Source organism: Somniosus microcephalus, chromosome 3 (genome assembly GCF_052327205.1).
Source record: "Somniosus microcephalus isolate GS21.2 chromosome 3, FLI_Smic_1.0, whole genome shotgun sequence".
NCBI lineage: Eukaryota > Metazoa > Chordata > Chondrichthyes > Squaliformes > Somniosidae > Somniosus > Somniosus microcephalus.
Genome location: NC_140989.1, coordinates 183,728,014 through 183,750,869, shown reverse-complemented (window position 1 = coordinate 183,750,869; position 22,856 = coordinate 183,728,014). Strand labels below are relative to the sequence as shown.

The window sequence follows — 22,856 nt, the reverse complement described above, 5'->3', positions numbered from 1 at the left end:
CCAGATCAATCTTAGTGAAGTGTTTCCCTCCAGATAGCGAGGCGAAAATATCTTCAATCCGCGGAAGTGGATATTGTACAGTGTAAAGGACCGGGTTCACTGTTACCTTGAAGTCCCCACAGATGCGAACCTTCCTTGGTTCCCCAGGCGTGCTGCTCAACGACTTTTTCATCACAGGGACGATGGGTGTAGCCCACTCGCTCCAGTCTACCTTGGACAGTACACCTGAACGTTCCAGACTCTCCAGCTCTGCTTCGACGGCTGGGCGGATCAGCGGACTGGCCTTAAAAAAAAAATTTAAAAAAAAAATAAAAAAAAATTTGGCCTTGCGTTTTCTTCAATTTTAATCGTCGCTGTCATGCCTTTTCGTGTTCTGAGTCCTTGCTGGAACACTTCTTTCGCGTCAGTTAGGATCTTTGACAGTCGTCCAGGTGTGACGTCGTCATCCTTTTTGTCAGCCACAGTCAGTGCCTGTATGGAATGCCAATCCAGTTGTATTTTCCGGATCCATTCACGTCCCAGTAATGGTGGTCCTCCATCTTGCAATACACACAGGTCTAGTTTTGGTGTTTCCTTACCGTTATATATAACGGTCACCCTTATTTTTCCTTTGGGGTAGACTTTTTGCCCCGTGTACGTCTCCAAAATAATTTTTGTGTCTCTCAAGGGTATGTGTGAGAATAGCCGCTCGTAGTCCCGTCGGTTTATGACCGTTAGGGCTAATCCTGTGTCTAATTCCATCTTTACCTGGACTCCTGCCTTCTTGAGTGTGACCCAAATGGTTCGGTGATCCTCCGTTGTGATCACATTATGTAGTTTCAGACAACTCAGTTCCCTGCTTTCGAAGTCGTCATCACTCTTTTGTTCGTCTGAACTATTCTCCGTTATCTTATGTACCTTCTTGTACTTCCCTTTGGTAGGTTTCTTATTGCTGGTTTTCTTTCCCGACCTGCAGACTCGTGCTATGTGTCCTACTTTTCCACACTGTCTGCACACTTTGTCTTTGAACCAGCAATCATTCTGGTCGTGTGTTGTTCTGCCGCAGCGATAGCACTTCTCTGTTCCATATGACATTTTGTTTGTGCCATATTCTTGCGGTCTCTGTTGTATCTCTGCAGCGCCCCGTGCTGCTGCTTCACATGATACCGCAATGCTGAAAGCCTTTTTCAGCGCAAGGTCCTTTTCAGATAAAAGCCGTTTCTGGGTTCCTTCACTTTGAAGCCCACACACAAACTTGTCCCTTAAGGTATCTGCCAGTCCCGCTCCAAACTGGCAGTGTTTCGATAGTTTGCGCAGTTCTGTTAAATAATCAGCATTGCTTTCATCCTTATGCTGGTTCCGTTTGTGAAACTTGAATCTTTCTGCTATCAGCAGCAGTGTGGGGTTTAAATGTTCCTGTAGTATCGTTACTATGTCTTCAAAACTCTTTTCCATTGGCTTCGTTGGGGTTACTAGATTTCGTAATAAACCATATGTCTTTGCACCCATTAAATTTAACAATACCGACGCTTTCTTGTCATCTGACACCTCATTTGCCTTGCAGTATACCTCTATTCGTTCGACATATGTAGTCCAATCTTCGACTTCATTGTCAAATGCGGTGATACTGCCACTCTTCAGCATTTTGGGTGTGGTTTAAAATGACGTCTCCCAATGGCTTAAAATGGCGTCTCCCGCGTTTCCTTCCTCCCCCGCTGCTGCCAACGCCGCTCCCGGCGGTTCTCGTGGCAATGGCGGCGCCCTGTAGGTTTCGCGCGCTTCTCCTGCGCTGCTGCCAACGCCGCTCTCGGCGGTCCTCGTGGCAATGGCGGCGCCTTGCGGGTTTCTGCGCGTGTCTCTCTTCGACGCTGCTCGGCCCCTGAACACCGGCTGCGCCCTCTGCCCAGCCCTTTGCTGTGCCGCTCGGTCGGGCTTTAGCCCGCCCCGGTCCGGAAAGGGTCTGCGCACTACCTGTTGCCAGCGCGTTTCGCTGGACCACCTCGACTGGAAAGCCAAGCCTGGCTCTCGACAGCCTCCCCCGCAATTCTCGAGTCTCTGTTGGATGACTGGGCAGTTGCCCGTGGTCGACGCCCAAGTCTCCGGCCTTGACCTCCAATCCACTGATCTCCAGGAACGAATCCCCGGGAGGTGATGCAGAGTTGCAGGTAGGTTCGAACTTGCCTTGTCACCAATGTTGTAAGAACATAACATAAGAAATAGGAGCAGGAGTAGGCCAATCGGCCCCTCGAGCCTGCTCCGCCATTCAATAAGATCATGGCTGATCTGATCCTAACCGCCAATCCACTATCACAGAACCATCTCCTGAATCTAACAGAATTAGACACACGAAATAGGAGCAGGATCAGGCTACACGGCCCCTGGGCCCGCTCCGCTACCCACAGGGCCATGTCCGATCCGAACCTAGACTCATGTCCAAATTCCTGCCCGCTCCCCGTAACCCTTAATTCCATTTACTTCTAGGAAACTGTCTATTTCGGTTTTAAATTTATGTAATGATGTAGCTTCTACAGCTTTTTGGGGCAGCATATTCCATGGACCTACCACCCTCTGGGTGAAGTAGTTCCTCATCTCAGTTTTGAAAGAGCAGCCCCTTATTCTTAGACTATGCCCCCTAGTTCTAGTTTCACCCATCATCGGGAACATCTTCCCCGCATCTACCCGATCCGACCCCTTCACAATCTTATATGTTTCAATAAGATCACCTCTCATTCTTCTGAACTCCAATGAGTAGAGTCCCAATCTACTCAACCTCTCCTCATATGTCCATCCCCTCATCCCCGGGATTAACCGAGTGAACCTTCTTTGTACTGACTCGAGAGCAAGTATGTCCTTTCTTAAGTATGGACACCAAAACTGTACGCAGTATTCCAGGTGCGGCCTCACCAATACCTTGTACAACTGAAGCAATACCTCCCTATTTTTATATTCTATCCCCCTAGCAATGAAAGCCAACATTCCATTGGCCTTCTTAATCACTTGCTGCACCCGCATACTAACCTTTTTGAGTTTCGTGCACCAGGACCCCCAGATCCCTTTGTACTTCAGTACTTTCCAGTTTCTTGCCATTAAGATAATAACTTGCTCTACGATTTTTCCTGCCAAAGTGCATAACCTCACACTTTCCAGTATTGTATTCCATCTGCCAAATCTCTGCCCACTTACTTAGCCTGTCTATGTCCCCTTGCAGGTTTTTTATGTCCTCCTCACTCACTACTTTCCCTCCCATCTTAGTGTCATCTGCAAACTTTGATATGTTACACTCGGTCCCCTCCTCCAAATCGTTAATATAGATTGTAAAGAGTTGGGGACCCAGCACTGACCCCTGCGGAACACCACTAGTTACTGATTGCCAGTCTGAGAATGAACCATTTATCCCCACTCTCTGCCTTGTTAGATAGCCAATCCTCTATCTATGCCAGAATATTACCCCCAATCCCATGATTTTTTATCTTAAGCAATAATCTTTTGTGTGGCACCTTGTCAAATGCCTTTTGGAAGTCTAAATACACTACGTCCACTGGTTCCCCTTTATCCACCCTATATGTTACTTCCTCAAAGAACTCCAGCAAATTTGTCAAACATGACTTCCCCTTCATAAAACCATGCTGACTTTGTCCTATTAAATTATGATTATCCAAATGTCCTGTTACTGTCTCCTTAATAATGGACTCCAAAATTTTACCTACCACAGATGTTAGGCTAACCGGTCTATAGTTTCCAGCCTTCTGTCTACTGCCCTTTTTAAATAAGGGTGTTACATTAGCAGTTTTCCAGTCTGCCGGGACCTTTGCCGAGTCCAGGGAGTTTTGGAAAATTATTACCAATGCATCCACAATCCCTACCGCCACTTCCCTCAAGACCCTAGGATGTAAGCCATCAGGTCCAGGTGATTTATCCGCCTTGAGTCCCATTATTTTACCGAGTACCACTTCCTTAGTGATTTTGATCGTGTTTAGCTCCTCCCCCCCGATAGCCCCGTTTGTCCAGTGTTGGGATATTCTTAGTGTCCTCTACTGTAAAGACTGATACAAAATATTCAGTGTTTTTGCCATCTCCATATTTCCCACCATTAATTTCCCGGTCTCATCCTCTAAGGGACCAACATTTACTTTACCCACCCTTTTTCTTTTTATATAACTATAAAAACTCTTACTATCTGTTTTTATATTTTTTGCTAATTTACTTTCATAATCTATCTTCCCTTTCTTAATCAATCTTTTTGTTATTTTTTGCTGTCTTTTAAAGTTTTCCCAATCCTCTATCCTCCCACTAGATTTGGCTACCTTATATGCCCTTGTTTTTAGTCGAATACTATCCTTAATTTCTTTACTTAGCCACGGATGGCTGTCTTTTCTTTTACACCCTTTTCTTCTCAGTGGAATATATTTTTTTTGGAAGTTGTAAAATAACTCCTTGAATGTACACCACTGATCATGTATCGTCTTACCCTTTAATCTATTTTCCCAATCCACTCTACTCAATTCCGCTCTCATACCTTCATAGTCTCCTTTATTCAAGCTTAGCACGCTTGTTTGAGATCCAACCTTCTCACCCTCTAATTGAATATGGAATTCAACCATGTTATGGTCACTCATTCCAAGGGGATCCTTTACTAGGACATTTTAATTAATCCCGTCTCGTTACACAGGACCAGGGCTAAGGTTGCTTGCCCCCTGGTCGGTTCAGTTACGTACTGCTCAAGAAACCCATCCCTAATACACTCAATGAACTCATCCTCAAGGCTGCTCTGCCCAATTTGATTTGTCCAATTAATATGATAGTTGAAATCCCCCATAATTATACATGTTCCCTTATTACAAGCCTCAACTATTTCCTGATTGATACTCTGTCCAACAGAGTTGCCACTGTTCGGAGGCCTATAGACTACGCCCACTAGTGTTTTTTTCCCCTTATTATTCGTTACCTCCACCCAAACTGTTTCATTATCCTGATCTTTTGACCTAATATCATTTCTATGTATGTGTGTCTGGGTATAAGACACAGACTGCAGGAGAACGGTACAACAGGTGTTTACTCAACGTGGCTCACACTGGAACCGATCTGTACAGATTACTACTCAGTGTTATATACAGGTGTGGTCACTGCTGGTACTGCAGTATACATGACCTGTAAAAGATAGTTCCCCCCTTAAAAAGGTATATACATTACACTATGGCAAGGGCAGAAATCTGACTGGAGGAGTTCAAACATGGAGTTGCAGGAAAAATGGGCAGGGATTTGGGAGGCTACAACACGTTCAAGGACTCGAGAGGAAAGGAATGTTGGCGATGGGGCAATAGTTTGCAAGAACAGAGGGGTCAAGTGTGGATTTTTTGAGGGGGATGGGGTGATGACAACTGATAAAGGGTTTGAGGAGAAGGAACTGTTAACAAGGTCAGCTAACATGGGGGCCAGAAAGGGAAGTTGGGCCCTCTCTGCAAGGGAAGTGCCCTGGCATCTACTTTGGACTTCGCTAGAGTGATATACCCGAGAACACAAGTGCATAGGTGTGGGGAATCACAGATGGTGACCCCATCTCACCACTCCATTGAGCTGTGCATTGGTGCTCCAAAGGTGTTTTTTTTTTTTTTTGAAAACACGGTTTCCATCATGACCTGAAAATTCTGTGCAAAATTCTTTATGCGGTGTTACCCCATTGCGAGCACAGTATAAATGGAGTTTTTCATTTGATCCAAAGCAGGATTGAAAGTGAAGAATACAGCATAAAAATGCATTTCAAGCTAAAATAGGACTTAAATTGCAGAATGGGTAGTAGGATTCCCAATTGTTTTTGACCTCCCAGTGTATGCCTTTACATTAAAAGATCAAAGGAATTGTTGTAGCAAACAAGCAGCTGCTGCCACAACAATGTTCAGTGCCAGTGAGCAAGGCAAATCAAAACGCAAGGATGTATTGAAAGGTCAAAATTGTCCAATATCAATCACATGAGTGGCGATATTTTGCTGATACATGGGCAAGTCACGTTCTCACATACTATAAAAACTCTGTACAAGTTGATGCACTGACTCATTTTGAATTACGGCACAAAAATAAACTTCCCACAAAGGCTGGTTCAGGATACCCTGATGAATGCAAACTGAAGACACCAAGCTGATCTGACATGAAGATGTTTTAGCAGACAGACAGCCAAGGCAGGTCTCATGCCCAATAGCCACTGTGAAGACTCAACTGTATTTAGGGCAGGGTTTAATAGCTAAGGCTTGGCATGAAATTGACATGATGCTGACAGATTTCAATACCAAACAGTGATGTGAAAAGTCCAAGATGGATTTTTCTTCTGATGAATTGTGCCTTGCCACCCAAGACAGAACATCAATGAACAAACAGCATCAGTCAATATTAACACATACATTTTTAAATTAAAACAACTTAACTATGGAAAACTTAAGATTAACTAACATTTTTAGCTATACAAAAACATATAGTAAACAAGTGAAGCTAACAGGGAAACCAGTAGTAACTTCCAAAACCATCAATGTACAAAGTGGGGAGAGCTATCCCTGGCTGGTGAAAAATGAACTGACATTCTGACCTACATGTAAAGATGCCATACTGCATGGCAGTATCGCATAGGACAGTGCCATCTGACGTTACCAACTATCAGTAGGCGTCAACTTTCGAAATGTCTTGAAGGGTTATTGACACTTGCAGGGCTTTAAACCGATTGTCCATACTGGAGTTGAGCCAATCCTGGTTCACAATGTTAATTAACTCAGAATTTTATGGCTATTCGCAGATGTCAAGTTTAATTCAATTTAAATTCAAATAGAGTTGGTTCATCTAATGATGTGGTGTACAAACACAACACTCAATTATCCATGTTTTTTCTCACTCCAATTAAATTATTCCAATAAACTGGAAGAAAAATACATTATCCTTTGCTGTTAACAGTTTGTTTAATAAAGTGGACTCAGCATGTAGCTCTTTTATGACGCATCTATGCAAGTTAATAATTTTAAATGGTGTGGGATTAGGATATTATTTATAGGTATAAAATTGAGGCACACAGAGTTATGCATCACTCCAATAACTGACCTGTACTATTCTGCTAAGATGACAGTCTGCAGCCAGTTCCAAGCCCTGTTTCTCAGCCCACGCTTCAATGTGGCCAAGCTGCTGTCGGATGATAGCACCCCAATAGTGAGAACACAGGCATGAGTCTGGCTCAGTGACCAGCTTATTGAATAGCCACATATTAATAAAATGAAAGAGCTGAGAGAACAGTTGGATAGTGAGAGCAGCATTCACACGACATCGGCGCAGCAAAGACATTGCTCCTGTCAGAGTATGCAAGACATCATCTGGAAAATAAAATAAGTGAAAGATTGTCATGCAAGCTTTGAAATACACTTGAGTTGCATACCCGATTTCATGTTCAAATATTTTTAAATTTTGAAGTTTGACTTTTAAATTAATTTAATCTGTCTGGTTTTGTAAAGTTCGCTGTAGATCAAATAGATACACACAAACAATTACAACAAATTTTCTCCAGCTGGTGCATAGGCATTGAGGAACCATGCTTAACCTTTGCAGAAATAAAATTCGAATCAATCTATTTTCACTCAATTTTCTATGTTTTCTTAAACTAAAACATTTTTCTTCAAAAGCAAAATACTGCGGATGCGGGAAATCTAAAAGAAAAAAGAAAAAAAAAATGCTGGAAATACTCTGGTCTGGTCAAAAGGTCAACCTGAAACGTTAACTGTTTCTCTCTCCACAGATGCTGCCTGACCTGCTGAGTATTTCCAGCATTTTTTGTTTTTAATACATATTTCTTCATGTTGATTGATATTTGGCTTGAGCTAAACATGTTGCAGTTACACATCTAATGCAAAATCTTGATAGAAAGTAACTGAATAAAAGCCCTACTTGCTTAAAGCTCTATAGCAAAAAGCATTCAATTCCACCACTGGCTAAGCATTGAGAATATTGTTCCTTACTATATATATTAAATAAAGTCTCTCGCTTTGTACATCTGATGACACCGCTAAAGACATGCATAGTGTCAATTAATTGTCGATACTTTAGACTTTATATAATGCTCAATTTCTAATGATTACCAAGTGCAATTTCTTTCTCAAGCAAATGTTTCCGACTAACGAATGTGTGATTCCAGCTAAACTGCAACAATCTGCTGTGTGAAGAGAGGGGAATCTAGTGCACCTCCTAGTAGCCTTGTCCAAACTGGCAACATTCAAAATTTACAGGGAGAACCACCAGTTTAAGCCATTGGTTAAGACCAAGACAATAGTAATTCATGTTTTCTGTACTTTTTTGTACTTGATGTGACAAGCTACAGTATTCACTTGCCTTCCAGAGACCACCTGAATTTATTAAGGATAAGTAAATAGTTTGAAGTAAATGTGTCATCAGAGGGTCAGGTATACCCAAACACCTGCTTCATGTATATGGTTCCTCAGTGCCCACACAATGGAAATTTAGCCATTCTCAGAACATATCTGGAGAAGAGGAAATTTGAGTTGCATGTAGTTTAATATTCAGATGAGATAATAAATCACTCTCCCCTTTCATCATGGTTTTTGCTTCTTCACCTCATATCCCCACTCACCCTTACACAAGGATGCTCATGCCAACTGCAGTGCGCTATCTACTGTCCTAGCAGAGATCAACTAACTCATCATTGCGAACTGAAGATAGGACTTCTTTTCTGTGCGGCATAGTGCTATATCACATGGTAGCTTTTGGCTACTAGGTCACTGAAGAGGAAAGTTCTCATTCCCAAGTGCATCCATGAGTACCAATTTATTTTGTGAGTGACCCTGAAACAAAATTTCGAAGAGCGACCAGCATGACTGGGTGTGGGCCTACAATCCTCCTGCAGATAAGTGGAATTACTTATTTTGCTATTGAAGTGGATCATGCACTCTTTCTCCCCTCCAAAGCTGTACTCCTGAAGAGGCAGGATCAGCACAAACTCAAAAATAGAATCATAGAATAGTACAGCCATTCAGCCCATCGAGTCTGCGCTGGCTCCTTCGAAGAGCAATCCAGTTAGTTCCACTCCGTCCCCATATCCCTGCAATTTAAGCCATTTTAAATACAGATAGGCCGAGCACTGCCGGGATGAAAATAATCTGAACATTCCCTACCCTTTAAGGAAGAGAATGGGGCTGCAGCAGATGGTGCTGTTTCGGCACATAAAACAATCTCACAAATGATACAGTATAGCACTAACTGCTGGAAGAGAAACAGTACTGCACAAGGAAAAATCTTAACTTCCCATCTTTACAGGCTAGAATGAATGTTTTGCACATTCCAGTACTCAGTTGTACAAGAAACTTTTATGCAAAGCAGCTCGCTAGGACAACAGAAACCTCCTAAAAATACAAAAGTTGAAGACAGCAATAAAAGGTAAAATGAGGTAGCTTCTCATTAACCTTGTACTTCAGTCATCCAAGGAAAATATTCATCACTAGAGTCTTGGGAAGTAAGGTTATTGTTAATATAAAAAGAGCAGAGGGAGGAGAAAAGAAACCATCTGTTTTTTTATATTCGTTCATGGGATGTGGGTGTCGCTTGCAAGGCCAGCATTTATTGCCCATCCCTAATTGCCCTCGAGAAAGTGGTGGTGAGCTGCCTTCTTGAACCGCTGCAGTCCTCGAGGTAAAGGTACTCCCACAGTGCTTAGGGAGCTCGAGGATTTTGACCCAGCAACGATGAAGGATCGGCGATATACTTCCAAGTCAGGATGGTGTGCGACTTGGAGGTGGTGATGCTCCCATGTGCCTGCTGCCCTTGTCCTTCTAGGTGGTAGAGGTCGCAGGTTTGGGAGGTGCTGCCGAAGAAGCCTTGGCAAGTTGCTGCAGTGCATCTTGTAGATGGTACACACTGCAGCCATGGTACGCCGGTGGTGATGGGAGTGAATGTTTAAGGTGGTGAGTGGGGTGCCAATCAAGCGGGTTGCCTTGTCCTGGATGGTGTCGAGCTTCTTGTGTTGTTGGAGCTGCACTCATCCAGGCAAGTGGAGAGTATTCCATCACACTCCTGACTTGTAGATGGTGGAAAGGCTTTGGGGAGTCGGGAGGAGAGACACTTGCCGCAGAATACCTAGCCTCTGACCTGCTCTTGTTACCACAGTATTTATGTGGCTAGTCCAGTTAAGTTTCTAGTCAATGGTGACCCCCAGGATGTTGATGGTGGGGGATTCGGTGATGGCAATGCCGTTGAATGTCAAGGGGCGGTGTTTAGACTCTTGCTTGTTGGAGATAGTCATTGCCTGGCGCGAATGTTGCCTCTGCTAATCATATGATTTTTGAAATGCTGTTATCACTTCCTTAATAACAGATTCCAGCATTTTCCTGACAACTAATGTCCGGCTGACTAGCCTGTAGTTCCCGGTTTACACTCTCCCTCCTTTCTTGAATAGCTGGGTTACATTTGCTACCTTCCAATCCACTGGGACTGTTCTAGAATCTAGGGAATTTTGGAAGATCACAACCAATGCATCTCTGCAGCCACTTCTTTTAGAACCCTAGGATGTAGGCCATCAAGTCCAGGGGATTGGACAGCTTTTAGTCGCTTCGCTTCTCAAGTACTTTTTCTCTACTGATATCAAGTTCCTCACTCTTATTAGCCCCTTGGCTCTCCACTATTTTTGGTATGCTTTTTGTGTCTTCTACTGTGAAGACAGATACAAAATATTTGTTTAAAGTCTGCCATTTCCTTATTGGCAGAGACTTTAAACAAATGGACTACAAGCTACAAAATGCTAGACAGAAACAGTCAAAAAATTTAGCGATCCCTAGAAGTAACTTACTCAAAACCAGAAATAAAAACAGAAAATACTGGAAACACTCAGCAGGTCAGTCAGCACCTGTGGAGAGAGAAACAGAGTTACCGTTTCAGGTCGATGACTCATCGACCTGAAACGTTGACTTTGTTTCTCTCTCCACAGATGCTGCCTGACCTACAGAATTTTCTGTTTTTACTTCAGATTCCAGCATCTGCAGTATTTTGCATTTTTACTCAAAGCCAGTTCTGAAAGCTGGGATGTCATTGCTGGCCACAAAAGAAATGAGATTGTAGTATTTCCTACAACTGCCTCAAGTAAGACAACCCATTCAGTGATTATTTTCAGCCCTCTGATCTTCGTTCAATATGGAGTCTCACCCAGGTTTGGATCAGATGAGATCCTTCACATGGGAGATAAAGCAACCTGGGTTGCACATTTTGGGGGGGGGGGGGGGGGGGGGGGGAACTATACCTAGTCAGCCTGTTGCTGGACTGCATCTTCATGTCTGTCTGACCTTTATTCATGGATGATCCAGAATTTCCTCCAGTTTAACATGTCAATTTTCAGACCCTACCAAAAACTCTTCACCCTTGCTACTGACTGCTTGCTCAGACAGAACCAGACTTTGTGTCCGAGCCAGAGATCAGCAACAAACCCTATATTGTATCCATCACCCAAGACCACTTAATCCCCCTCCACAACATTTCATGCCTCTACCCCACTTTACCTCCATGCTGCTAAAACTCTTAGCCTTCCATTCATCAACTCTAGACCAGACTTCGTTACTCCGCGCCCCCAACCTCCATCAATTCCAAATCGCCCAAAACTCCACTTTCTGCATCCTGTCCTCCACGAAGCTCTGCTCATCAATTACCCCACCCTCCCTGACCTACACGGAGTTTCAGCTCTAATGGATCAAATTCAAAATTCTCACCATCCACAAATCTCTCCACTACCTGGCCATACCCTACCTCTGCAGCCTTCTCCAGTCTTGTATACCCTTCTATGCTCTTCTGTCCTCTGAATCTGACATCACATGCATTTGCCGTTCCCTCTGATACTAGCAGCTTCAGCCACCTGACAGACAGACTCTGGAACTCCCTCTCTAACTACCTCCCTACAAAATCTTCTCAAAACCCTTCTCTTCAACCAAGCTTAAACCTCTTGCAAATGCTCATCACCTGTTCCTTTTCTCCTCCATGCAGTGCCTTGGGACTTTGTATATGTTTTTAAATATTAGGAAGACTGGACAGTTTACAAATTAACAGGGAAACAGGATTTTCCTTTTTGGGAGAAGGGGAGGAGACATTTATATTAAATATTAAAACAGAAAGAACTAGTATTGGGAGCAGTATTTGTAGTCTTTGAACCAGAAAAAATTGGGAATCAACAATGCAGGTAGCCTCATGCAGTCAAGAACAAGCCCTTCAAAGTTTTATGGATATGCAAATCCAAAGTATGTTTAATCATAAGGAAAGTCTGGGAAATGATCACTATCAAATAAAGTTGTAACAAAAGTTAAATTTAGCTTTCAGACCTATTTTGGGTCTTTGTGGGTTTGCTTCCTCAGGATCTTCAAGAAATGCTGGCATATAATTGTTGAGATCAGATTGAAGACAGTGCACCAAGTATCTGCAACACAGAATTCTCCATGGATTTTAAATGTCAGAGCTTAAACTAAAAGTATCCTTAACATCTGAAATATGAAGTCCATGCAATATCCCACATTCACAGGAGCTTTTAAGACATTCAGGAAAAAGATATCCCAGTCACTTTCAAATTATTTGTTTATTCGGCTGAGAATAACAAGAAATGGGCCATGAGGGCCTAATAAGACCATCCTTTTTCACAGATCATCTCTACTGCCCATCATTTTTCTCTAAGTAATATAAATTGCTCACATCAATGGCCTTCACTGGTAAATGATTACATCATTTTCTTTTGGGTGAAAAAGCTCTGGACTATTTCACTTCTTACTCCCAGCTTCTTGATTTTTCCCGATAATTGAACCAGTGAAATATTTGCTTTGGCCAAATTTGTAAACACCCTTAATAATCTTGAAACCTTCAGTTAGGTCACCATGAAGTCTTCCTCTTTCCCAAAGCACCTAATCTTCCTTAACCTTTCCTCATATCTTAAACTCCAAATAGAAAATTATTTCATCAAAATAATTAAAGGCCAGCATTCACTACTAAATGATTGTGGATATGGATTTTTCAAATGCATCCATCATCTTGAAATTCTGAAATAGGTCACGAATTAATAGAACCCAGAAAGGTTTCTTTATGCCAGAAAAATCTATGGTGCATTCAATATTCCTACTAGACCCTTTCATCCAGATGGGTTTATAAATGCAGTCATTCCTTGAGCAGTTGAACAGAAAGCCTGTGTAATGTTCAATTCTAATTACAAGAAATTTACTCGGAATCCATTATCTTCACTAAAATTATAGCGAGCATTTTTACTATATTGGGATGAGAATTGCCAGGTATGGAAAAAAATCAGCTTATTGAAATGACAGACCAAGAGATATTTTAAGATTACTGCACCCGTCAGTTTATAATTTGACTCTTAAAGTTGAAGCACATTTCCTGCAGTTAGGAGACTTTTTGGATGGAATTGGAGAAGTGAAGTGCTACAAACAAAATCCTGTTTTGATACTGGGTGATTATATGAGGGTCTCTCAGGCAGGTCACTTGCTCAGTCTTCACATGTACCAGTTTGAGAGCCAAGTGCTTTCCAGAAACAGAGCAAAACTTAATGTAGGATATTTGGAGTGCTACTTGGATCTTTATTAACTTTGCTTTTAATGTCTTGTAACAAAATTTAAGAAAGCACTTGTGTATATTGGATTACCATTAAGTCTGCAACTATGCCTTGAAAGCTTTAAGTGCCACACTGTGCAACATGACAGGATCAATTCTAGAAATAATTAAGAAAACAATTTTTAGTAGGACTGAAGATTCGCAAATTTGACTGGACTGTCAAATTCAAAAACTTTTTTAATTGAATAGAAAGTATCCCAGAACTCTCTGGGTTTTATTCTCTATGCAATGGTTAGTGTCGTTAGCTATCTATATCTTGCTAACTTTAAAATTATTGAACATTTTTCTTCTTCTGTTTTTGTAATTTATTTCATCATATCTTTTGTAACAGTATTTTGCTGGTTTAAAATTCAAAAAGCTAAAAATTACAAAGTCCAAAAATTACTCCATCCATCAAATGAAGCAAACTAACTCAGATCAATAAAAAAAACATTGCCTCCATGGGTCCCATTAAAACATAATTCATTAGAATGTGTATTTGCAATTCCATACAATCCACTGATACAGAATATAGCTTAACTGGTTAAGCCATCTGGAATCTGATAGCCTCAATCTTAATCAATGCATGAGCACTAAACAATATTTTTTCTTCGGCTAATACTTGACCATAACAGGCAGCTTAAAGTCAGTCATCTAATTGCACTCCACAAGTATATATAATTCAGAGGAGAGAAATCGGCCAGTTTTTTTTTTTATAAATGAACTTGTGCAAGTATTTAATAAAATATTTTGTACCAACATTCAAATTGGTTGTATTTCTAAAACACAGTTGGTGCTAGTACTAAGTATTTGCATATGTGTTTTGACAATCTTCTCCTCCTCCACTTCCTAATATGGCAGTAAGGGCAATTTATAAAAGCAATGTGTCATTCTGGTACACTATTTTGACAAAAAATACCACAATGTGGCTCGTAAGGAAAGTTAATTTCTACTGAGGATTTTGAAGCTTAAAAACTTGCAATAGCAAGATTAAAAAATATTTGTCATAGTTGCTAGGCATTTCCTAATACAAACACTATTTGCAATAAGGATTGCATGGACAATATTGGCAGCAATAAAAAAGCAGCGCTATTTAGTCGACTTTCTTGGAAGGTTGGAGAATGGGGGCAGAGGGATGCGGTGTGGGTAAAGAGTCACAAAATGGAATCTGCCAATTCAGTATATGCCGTTAGTGACACGATAAGATAGTTGAACACCAGACATTGTTTGTGTTTTAATTTTCATACTTGAAAGCCATTTGCACCAAATGAGCCAAGACATCCTGTGCATCTAGGGTGATCCGACTCAGATCTCTGTCCTGTTTGATGAAGTTGAGAAGTTCTGATGCATTTGCCATCCAGAAGGCAAGCGCACCTGCAATATTCTTCTGTTTCTGTAATGATCAAAATAATGTCATTCTTGAGGATTTTTCTTCTGTTCTACATGATGATCAGTCTTAAATGCAACCCCTGACCGCATGAGCCAGGCTAGGCAATGTTAAACAAGGCTGACAAAAGAAAAGGGCCACAGACATCAAGCAAAAGAACTTGGGCTGAATCTGTACATCACCACAGAAAAGTGCATTAAGCAGATAAAATGAAATGCCAACATAGTTGTGCAGTCAAGTTTTAGTGCTGCATGTTCCAATTGTTAAATGAGTGTTATGTACCGTTCAGTCCGGCCGCTGGATTTGTTGTTTCTGATATGGAGAAGCATGAGAAACTGAGCTAAGCTGACTGCTGGGAACAGTTCCCAGCAACATGTCCTACCTGTTCATACTGTGCTATATCCTGCAGAAAAGGGAAGAGGAATCAGGCAAAATAGAGAAAAAAAAATAACAGTCACGATGTACACAAATAACGATTAATAAATGCAAAACATTGCATAAAATTAAATTTAATTATGAAACTACACAGACAACAACTTAAAACACAAACCATCTCAACTGCTATGATCTAGAAACAAACTTTCACAATGTGTGTGTATTAAGTTGTCACTTTGCAGTGAGGCAGTTTCCTCTACCTGTGAGGTGGCCGGGGGGGGGGGGGTGGAAATAGGTAATCATTTTCACTACTTTCCGTAACAAAAATTGAAAGCAAATGTTTGTGTTTTCGTACTTAACTGAAAAATACATTTATTTTGGCATTTGATTTATAGGCGCATAAAAAATGACGTTTGTTCATTTTTAATGTCTGGAGCAGTATATTTTGTAACATTAAGTGTCTTAGTGATGCACAATGGTAATTAAAACAATTAATTTCCACAAGATTTTGTCAGAGTAAAACATTCTGAACATAGAATGTCAAGAAAGTCTAGTTTTATGCATAAAGTACATTAAAAAATCACTGCAGATTTACAAGGAGTTTAAAGAAGGCAATGCTGTAGTGTAGAAATGTTGAATTACCATAATTCCATGAAAATGTCCTGACAGATCTTTAAAAAACACAAATAAAGGTTGTACATACTTCTTGTAGAAGGCCAACCAGTTATTTAATACCAATATTAAGTCCTTCTAAGAGTGGAGATAAGACCCTCAAGATGCTGCAGTTCAAACTGCTTAAAAGAGGCTTGTGCATACATAGCTGATTAGTCAGGTTTGCCCGTCCATACACAGCTGGTTAGTCGGGTTTGCCCGTCCACACACAGCTGGTTAGTCGGGTTTGCCCGTCCATACACAGCTGATTAGTCAGGTTTACACGAGGCCCACTGTAGCCAGACAAATCAGATTGGTTGCAGAGGGAGAAAGTAAGCCTTTGCTACCTAATCACTCTAAACTCAGTACTCTCTGACAAACAGCCCTGGCATGATTGACTCATGTGTCAGATTTGTTAGAATAGTTTTAGATCAAATATCACAAACTTCTTATAATTCCCAGAAACTCTGCCGTACTTATTTCCTCCAGAGAAACCTCGCTAAACTGAGCCTCTGCTCCCTGATTCAATGCACTTTGAACAAGAGCCTAGAAGGATAAAACCAAAAAAAGGTATTGTAATTTTAAAGTCACAAAAGCAACAGCAAGCACTAAGTTAGAGGCAGCACCTGGACAATCAAAGAAATATAGAAACTGGTTACATCTACTTCAGGCTTGCACAATTTATCCCATTTACCCAATTGCCCGGACAAACCATACCCACTATAAATGGAGTGCAATGTCCTAGGTAAGAGTTACTGCAATCCTGTGGGTCAAGTCCAAATACATTTCTTTTATAATGGGTTCGTAAAAAATTGTATCTATCAGGACACTGTCAGGAATTTGTTTACATTAGAAGTTATTAATATATAAAACATCTTAAAAGGTTGCTTAAATTTGTGCTGATAATTAAATCAGGTGGCTTTGATTGCTGAATAGGCAGAGCATATGATACTGAGCCAAGAGGTGGCTTAGTGTACAGTATATTTCTTAAATTTCACTGAAAACAATGATAATGTACCAATTTCATATTCTTCATAAAACTAAAAATGTGTCTAATTATTACAAACAAAATTATGCAAGTTAAATTTAGGAATTCAGATTATCTTTAAATGTGAAACTGCCATTTAAAACAAAACTGCTCGGTTTACAAAATTGCTACATTAACAGCTATAGTGAAACACAGGAACATTAAGTACAGTATAACTACTCTTGGTTCTATATTCAGTAATGACTCTAGAAACAAAAATAAATCACATATTAGTGTACCAACAAAGCATGATTGTTCCTAAAACTACCTACAAAAAAAGTATTTTAATGAAAAATAACTCTAAAGCAGCTTTCTGATTTACTAGACCTATAATTAGGACTTCTACTTGAAATTTGTTGTCAAAAGACATATTCCAATCTTAATTCTTTTCCCCCGTCCCTTATGATGGATCAACAGCATATCACAAAGTAATATGTAAGCTATACCTTTCTTCCACCACCATACTCAAAGATCACAGGCCTGACTCAGATGATTTTTGTTGCCTTCTGTGACAAATGTAGCAATTGCAACAATAACAGCACCAACCCAATACATTTCAGATTTGCTTTAAAAGTGATTTTAATGTCTAAAGCCATTAATAAAAGAATGTTCCTTTCCAGAAAAAATACAAAATTCAAAAATCTTATGCCATTTTATTGGTTAAGCTACAGAAACTGTATTTTAAGTCTCAGTAAATTAATATGTCCATCACAAGTGTTAAATCATTTATCCTAATCACTGCAAAATTTGGCATATATGCATAAAATGCGAATCTGACATCAACTCAAACATCAGTGCGTCTTAAAACTCACCTGAATAACTCCTTCCATCATGCTAACCATCTTGTTAACTATCGCAATAACTTTATGGGTACGTTCAGAAGGGCTCATATCAGGCCGGTACTGGCTGGACAGGACATATCGACAAGTCATATACAGTACATATGTAGGAGAAAGCTTGAAATGGACAGTAGAACTATTAGTATAGTTAACAACGGCAGATAGGAAGGCATCTTCAGCTGTAAAACAACACAAATGCTTAGTTACTATTTAATACGATCGTAATCCACCTAAAATATATTTTATTCTATGACTAGTTTTTATTTCAAATAATTAGCTAGGAGCTTAAGAGAAAGAACTTGCATTTATAAAGTGCTTTTCAAGTCCTCAGGATATCCTAAAGTGCTTTGCAGCCAGTGAGGTACTTTTGAAGTGCAGTCACTGTTATAATGTAGGGAAATGTGGCAGCCTTTGCACACAGCAAGGTCCCACAAACAGCAGTAATTAAGTAAATGACCAGATAATGTGTGTGATATTGGATGAGGGATAAATATTGGTCAGGACACAGGAAGAACTCCCCAGCACTTCTTCGAATAGTGGAATGGGAACTTTTACGTCCACCTGACAGGGCAGACCAGGCCTCGAATTAACGTCTCATTTCAAAGACAGCACCTCCAAAAATGCAGCACTCCCTCAATACTTTACTGAAGTGTCAGTGTAGATTATGTGCTCAAATTTAAGGAGTGGGACTTAAATCCACGACTCAGAGGTGAGAGTGCTACCACTGAGCCAAGGATGACACTGTAAACATATAACTGCTTAATACAACTGGACACAATACTTATTAATTTTAAAAACAGGAACAAATGCATGACTGGGTACACTGACTTTAGAATACCAGTGATTATACTGTAAAATGGAAAGCTCATCTACTAGGTGAATATTGTATTGGGGACCACACACCCTGGATAGAATTAATTCTTTATCTATAACCTGTAACATGTGCATCTACTGCAAGGGTAAGTAATTGTAGCTACTTACAGCTTTCTCGGAACTCTATAGTTGCTGGCAAAGTCAACTCATGACCTTGTACATCTTGTGGTCTGCAAGAAATAAGTGTATTTTCAACAAACCGAATAATGTACACGCAGTTGATCCCACCGTCAACAGATGCTGATCTCTCCAGTAGTCGCGCAGTTTTAGAATTATACAGCATCTTTAGCACAACACCGTGATGACTAAACTAACCTAAGCCTGCACGACACGAACTACAACATTTAATTTAAAATACAATAAACATTTGGCCTAGAATGGTTTCAGCTTCCACGTCCACTGGGAGGTTTCTCTTCATGGCACTACAGTATTAAATGTAAAACCAGAAACGGATTTGCAATATTGATGAGCTTGTGCTTTCATTGTACTGTATTGCCTTTTTGAGTTACACTGTACATCTGCTAGAGTACAGCTTCAATATTAGATATCAACTACCTTTAAAAATGCAAACACTAAGGCATCAATTTATACAGGTACTTCAAGAAAAAAACCATTGCACCAATTACTGTTTCTCTAAAATGAAGTACTGAACTTACAAATAGAGAAAAATCTGCAAATATTGGAAATCTGAAATAAAAGCATAAACATTGAAAATACCCAAGTTTACCAGCAACTGAAAAAACGACCCTTCACTACAACTGGAAGATGGGTGAACCCATCAGACAGCATTCAACAAAACAAAGAGGGAAAGTGGGAGGAAGGTAAGAAGAGAACAGGAATGCTGACTCCTGTCAAAAAAGGTACTTATTAGGCTGATCAGCTGACAGGTTTTTTTTTTAAAAGATAAAAAGGGGTGAAACCTAGTGGAGGTTACACAAAGATCTTAACTGAGGCAAAAAGGTATTAGAACAAAGGACAGGATGTAACTGGCATAAAATACATTAAAAGGACAAGGGGGGAATTTGAAATTGAAAACTGAAAATGCTGGCAAGTTACAGCAGGTTCATCAATGGAGAGGCGTAATATAAAGTAAATGGTACAATTTTAAAGGGGGTGCAGGAAGAGACATTTGGGAGTGTAGGTACACAAATCTTTGCAGGTGGCAGAACAAGTTGAGAACATAAGAATTAGGAGCAGGAGTAGGCCATACAGCCTCGAGCCTGCTCTGCCGTTCAATAAGATCATGGCTGATCTTCGACCTCAACTCCACTTCCTCGCCCGATCCCCATATCCCTTGATTCCCCGAGAGTCCAATAAGGTAATTAAAAAAGAATATGGGATCCTTGGGTTTATAAACAAAGGAAAAGTACAAAAGCAAGGAAGTTATGCTAAACCTTTATAAAACACTGGTTAGACCCCAGCTGGAGTATTGTGTTCAATTCTGAGCACCGCACTTTAGGAAGGATATCAAGGCCTTAGAGAGGGTGCAGAGGAGATTTACTAGAATGGTACCAGGGATACGGGATTTCAGATACATGGAGAGACTAGAGAAACGGGCTGTCCTCCTTAGAGCAGAGAAGGTTAAGGGGAGATTTAATATAGAGGTGTTCAAAATGATGAAGGGTTTTAATAGAGTAAATAAGGAGAAACTGTTTCCAGTGGCAGGAGGGTTGGCAAAAAAGGACAGATTCAAGGAAATTGGCAAAAGAACAAGAGGCAGGATGAGGAGAAATTATTTTACGCAGTGAGTTATGATGATCTGGAATGCACTGCCTGATAGTTATTATTGAATCTGCTTCCATCACCCTTTCAAAAGGGAATTGGATAAATACTTGAAGGGGAAACATTTGCAGGGCTATGGAGAAAGGGCAGGGGAGTGGCGCTAATTGGCTAGCTCTTTTAAAGAGTCGGCACAGGCACGATGGGCGGAATGGCCTCCTGTGCTGTATTATGATTCCATGTACTGTATTTTAAATACAATAACAAAAATATAATGATAAAAACAATCCTCAAAGAAAATATTTAATGGACTTTATACAGGAGACTTTGGCTTATCCGGAGGTTGTATGTCCAGAAACCTCGATCTACCGGCAGAAATCAGGTGCCATTTTGTTAGGTTTTTATTCTTCTCGTGGCTTTGTTTTCAACAGTCGGGCTCTGGAAAGTCTCTCTGAAGCTGTTGCTAAGCTAGAGACGCTTCCAAGGTACGGGCCGACTGTTTGAAGCTGTTGCTAAGCAACAGTGTTTGTTGTCAGATACGGAGAGGAAAACCTCCGTATGCTTCAACATTAACTTTGTATGTCCGGCAGTTTTGATAGATCGGCAACAGCTCGGTCCCGTCGGTGCCGGATATAACAAAGTTTCCTGTATTACAAAGTCATTTGGATTTTATCTTAAAAATCTACAAACAACTTACATTTATATAGCGCCTTTAACATAGCAAAACATCCCAAGGCATTTCACAGGAGCATAATCAGAGAAAACAAGGTTGTGATTCATCAGTTTTGAAAACATACTTTACATATAAATATAAACTTACATATGCATAATCACGAAGACAATGATTACACAATACCATACTACAAAATTCACAAGATATGCATTGCATATGTGGCATGTCCATCAATTAAATTTCAATTAAGAATGGCACAGAAACCAAAGGACGTAGTGGTTCATTATGTACAATTATCTAGTGCATTTAATTATACATTGATATTTTTGCACATATGCTTTTCACAGTTCTACTATATACATTTTGATGCAACACAAACACTTATCCTCAAAGTCTTTAAAACTTTGAGGGGGCAGAAGTAAGGGAAGAAAAAGTGTAAGGATAAATAACAAAAACTTCCAATATGTAGTAGAATCCGCTTGTAGTGATCACTGATTGGAGTGATCTGCAGATATAGTGATCAAATCCTGCTTTTCTATTGCTTATATTGATCAGTCTGCGCTGAAAATCCAGTTCAGAGAAGGTAGAAGTCTACAAATACCCTGTTGGGCAGCTGGAAACCAAAGACTGATACTTTGAGCAGGGTGTGGCTCAGCTGCTCATATTTCTAGTGAATAACATTGTTGAACAGCTGGGTAATGCAGAGATAAGTAATTCGGGTTAATCCAAATTAACGTTGAGTTAACAGCACACAGAAGGGGACAAGGCTCCTAATTTTTTCCATTTAGACTTGACTTTAAATTGACATTTGCTGTATTAAATACAGCAATTTATTTGTTAATTGTTGAACAGAAACTGGAGTTTACATTGCTGGTCGGCAAACTGTCAAAAAAACCTAAAATTTAGGAGGCAAACTCTACAGGCTATACTTTAAAAACTGCTGTGGAGCATCTATATTGCTCAGAGGATGTAAAGCTTGTGAAGGGCTATAACAATTCTCTGGTCTTTAGTAAAAGAGCTGAGGAAATTCTCTGTACCTTCACACAAGATATGAACTGGATTTCTCTCAGACCAGAAGATCGTCTTAGGTGATGTCACATGGACATTCATAATCTTTATTAAAGTAGTCAGGAACAGCATCAACTGCAGACTCAAATCTGGGCCAGTAGAACTGTTGTAACTGCTTCGATAGCAAAGTCCTGCAGATGCTGGAAATCCGAAAAAACGGAAGACGCTGGAAAAACGCAGGTCAGACAACATCCGTGGAGGAACTGCACCTAATCTTCCGATTAGGCACTTTACAGCCTTCCAGACTCAATATCGAGTTCAACAATTTCAGATCATAACCTCGGCCCCTATTATATTTTCATATTTTTTATCCACACTGTTGGTTTGTGCTTTTCCTTTTTTTTCTCTCTCCCACATGGCAGCTGTCTTTCACTCTGCCAGCGCATTTCACACTTCATCTAGAGCCAGTTTGTTTCTTTACCTGTCCTATTACCATCTCATCTCACCTTGAATATCTCAATGTCTCTTCTTTCATCCCCTCCCCATTTCCCAGCCCCCAAACTGCCTTTTAATCTGTTTCATTTCCTGCCTTTTTTTCCTCAGTTCTGAAGAAGGGTTTCGACCTGAAACGTTGACTATTTCTCTCTCCACGGTTGTTGCCTGGCCTGCTGAGTTTTTCCAGCATCTTCTGTTATGTTGTAACTGCTTCACTGAATACTCAACACG

General features: G+C 40.4%; 1 protein-coding gene across 10 annotated transcripts in view; it reads right to left on the bottom strand.

Annotated features, from left to right (window-relative positions):
• afdna (afadin, adherens junction formation factor a) overlaps positions 1-22,856 on the bottom strand; it is a 314,437-nt gene that overhangs the window by 117,633 nt on the left and 173,948 nt on the right. For 6 of the 10 annotated variants that reach the window (XM_085982002.1, XM_085982006.1, XM_085982004.1 and 3 more), the window contains 6 exons: positions 18,839-18,900; positions 17,831-18,036; positions 15,348-15,368; positions 14,826-14,971; positions 12,312-12,406; positions 7,057-7,322 (listed from right to left, as the gene is read on the bottom strand). In XM_085982002.1, the coding sequence (XP_085838128.1) occupies positions 7,057-7,322; positions 12,312-12,406; positions 14,826-14,971; positions 15,348-15,368; positions 17,831-18,036; positions 18,839-18,900 (796 nt within the window). The remainder of the gene's footprint in view (positions 1-7,056; positions 7,323-12,311; positions 12,407-14,825; positions 14,972-15,347; positions 15,369-17,830; positions 18,037-18,838; positions 18,901-22,856) is intronic. The other 4 variants (XM_085982003.1, XM_085982005.1, XM_085982008.1 and 1 more) reach the window with 1 other exon arrangement.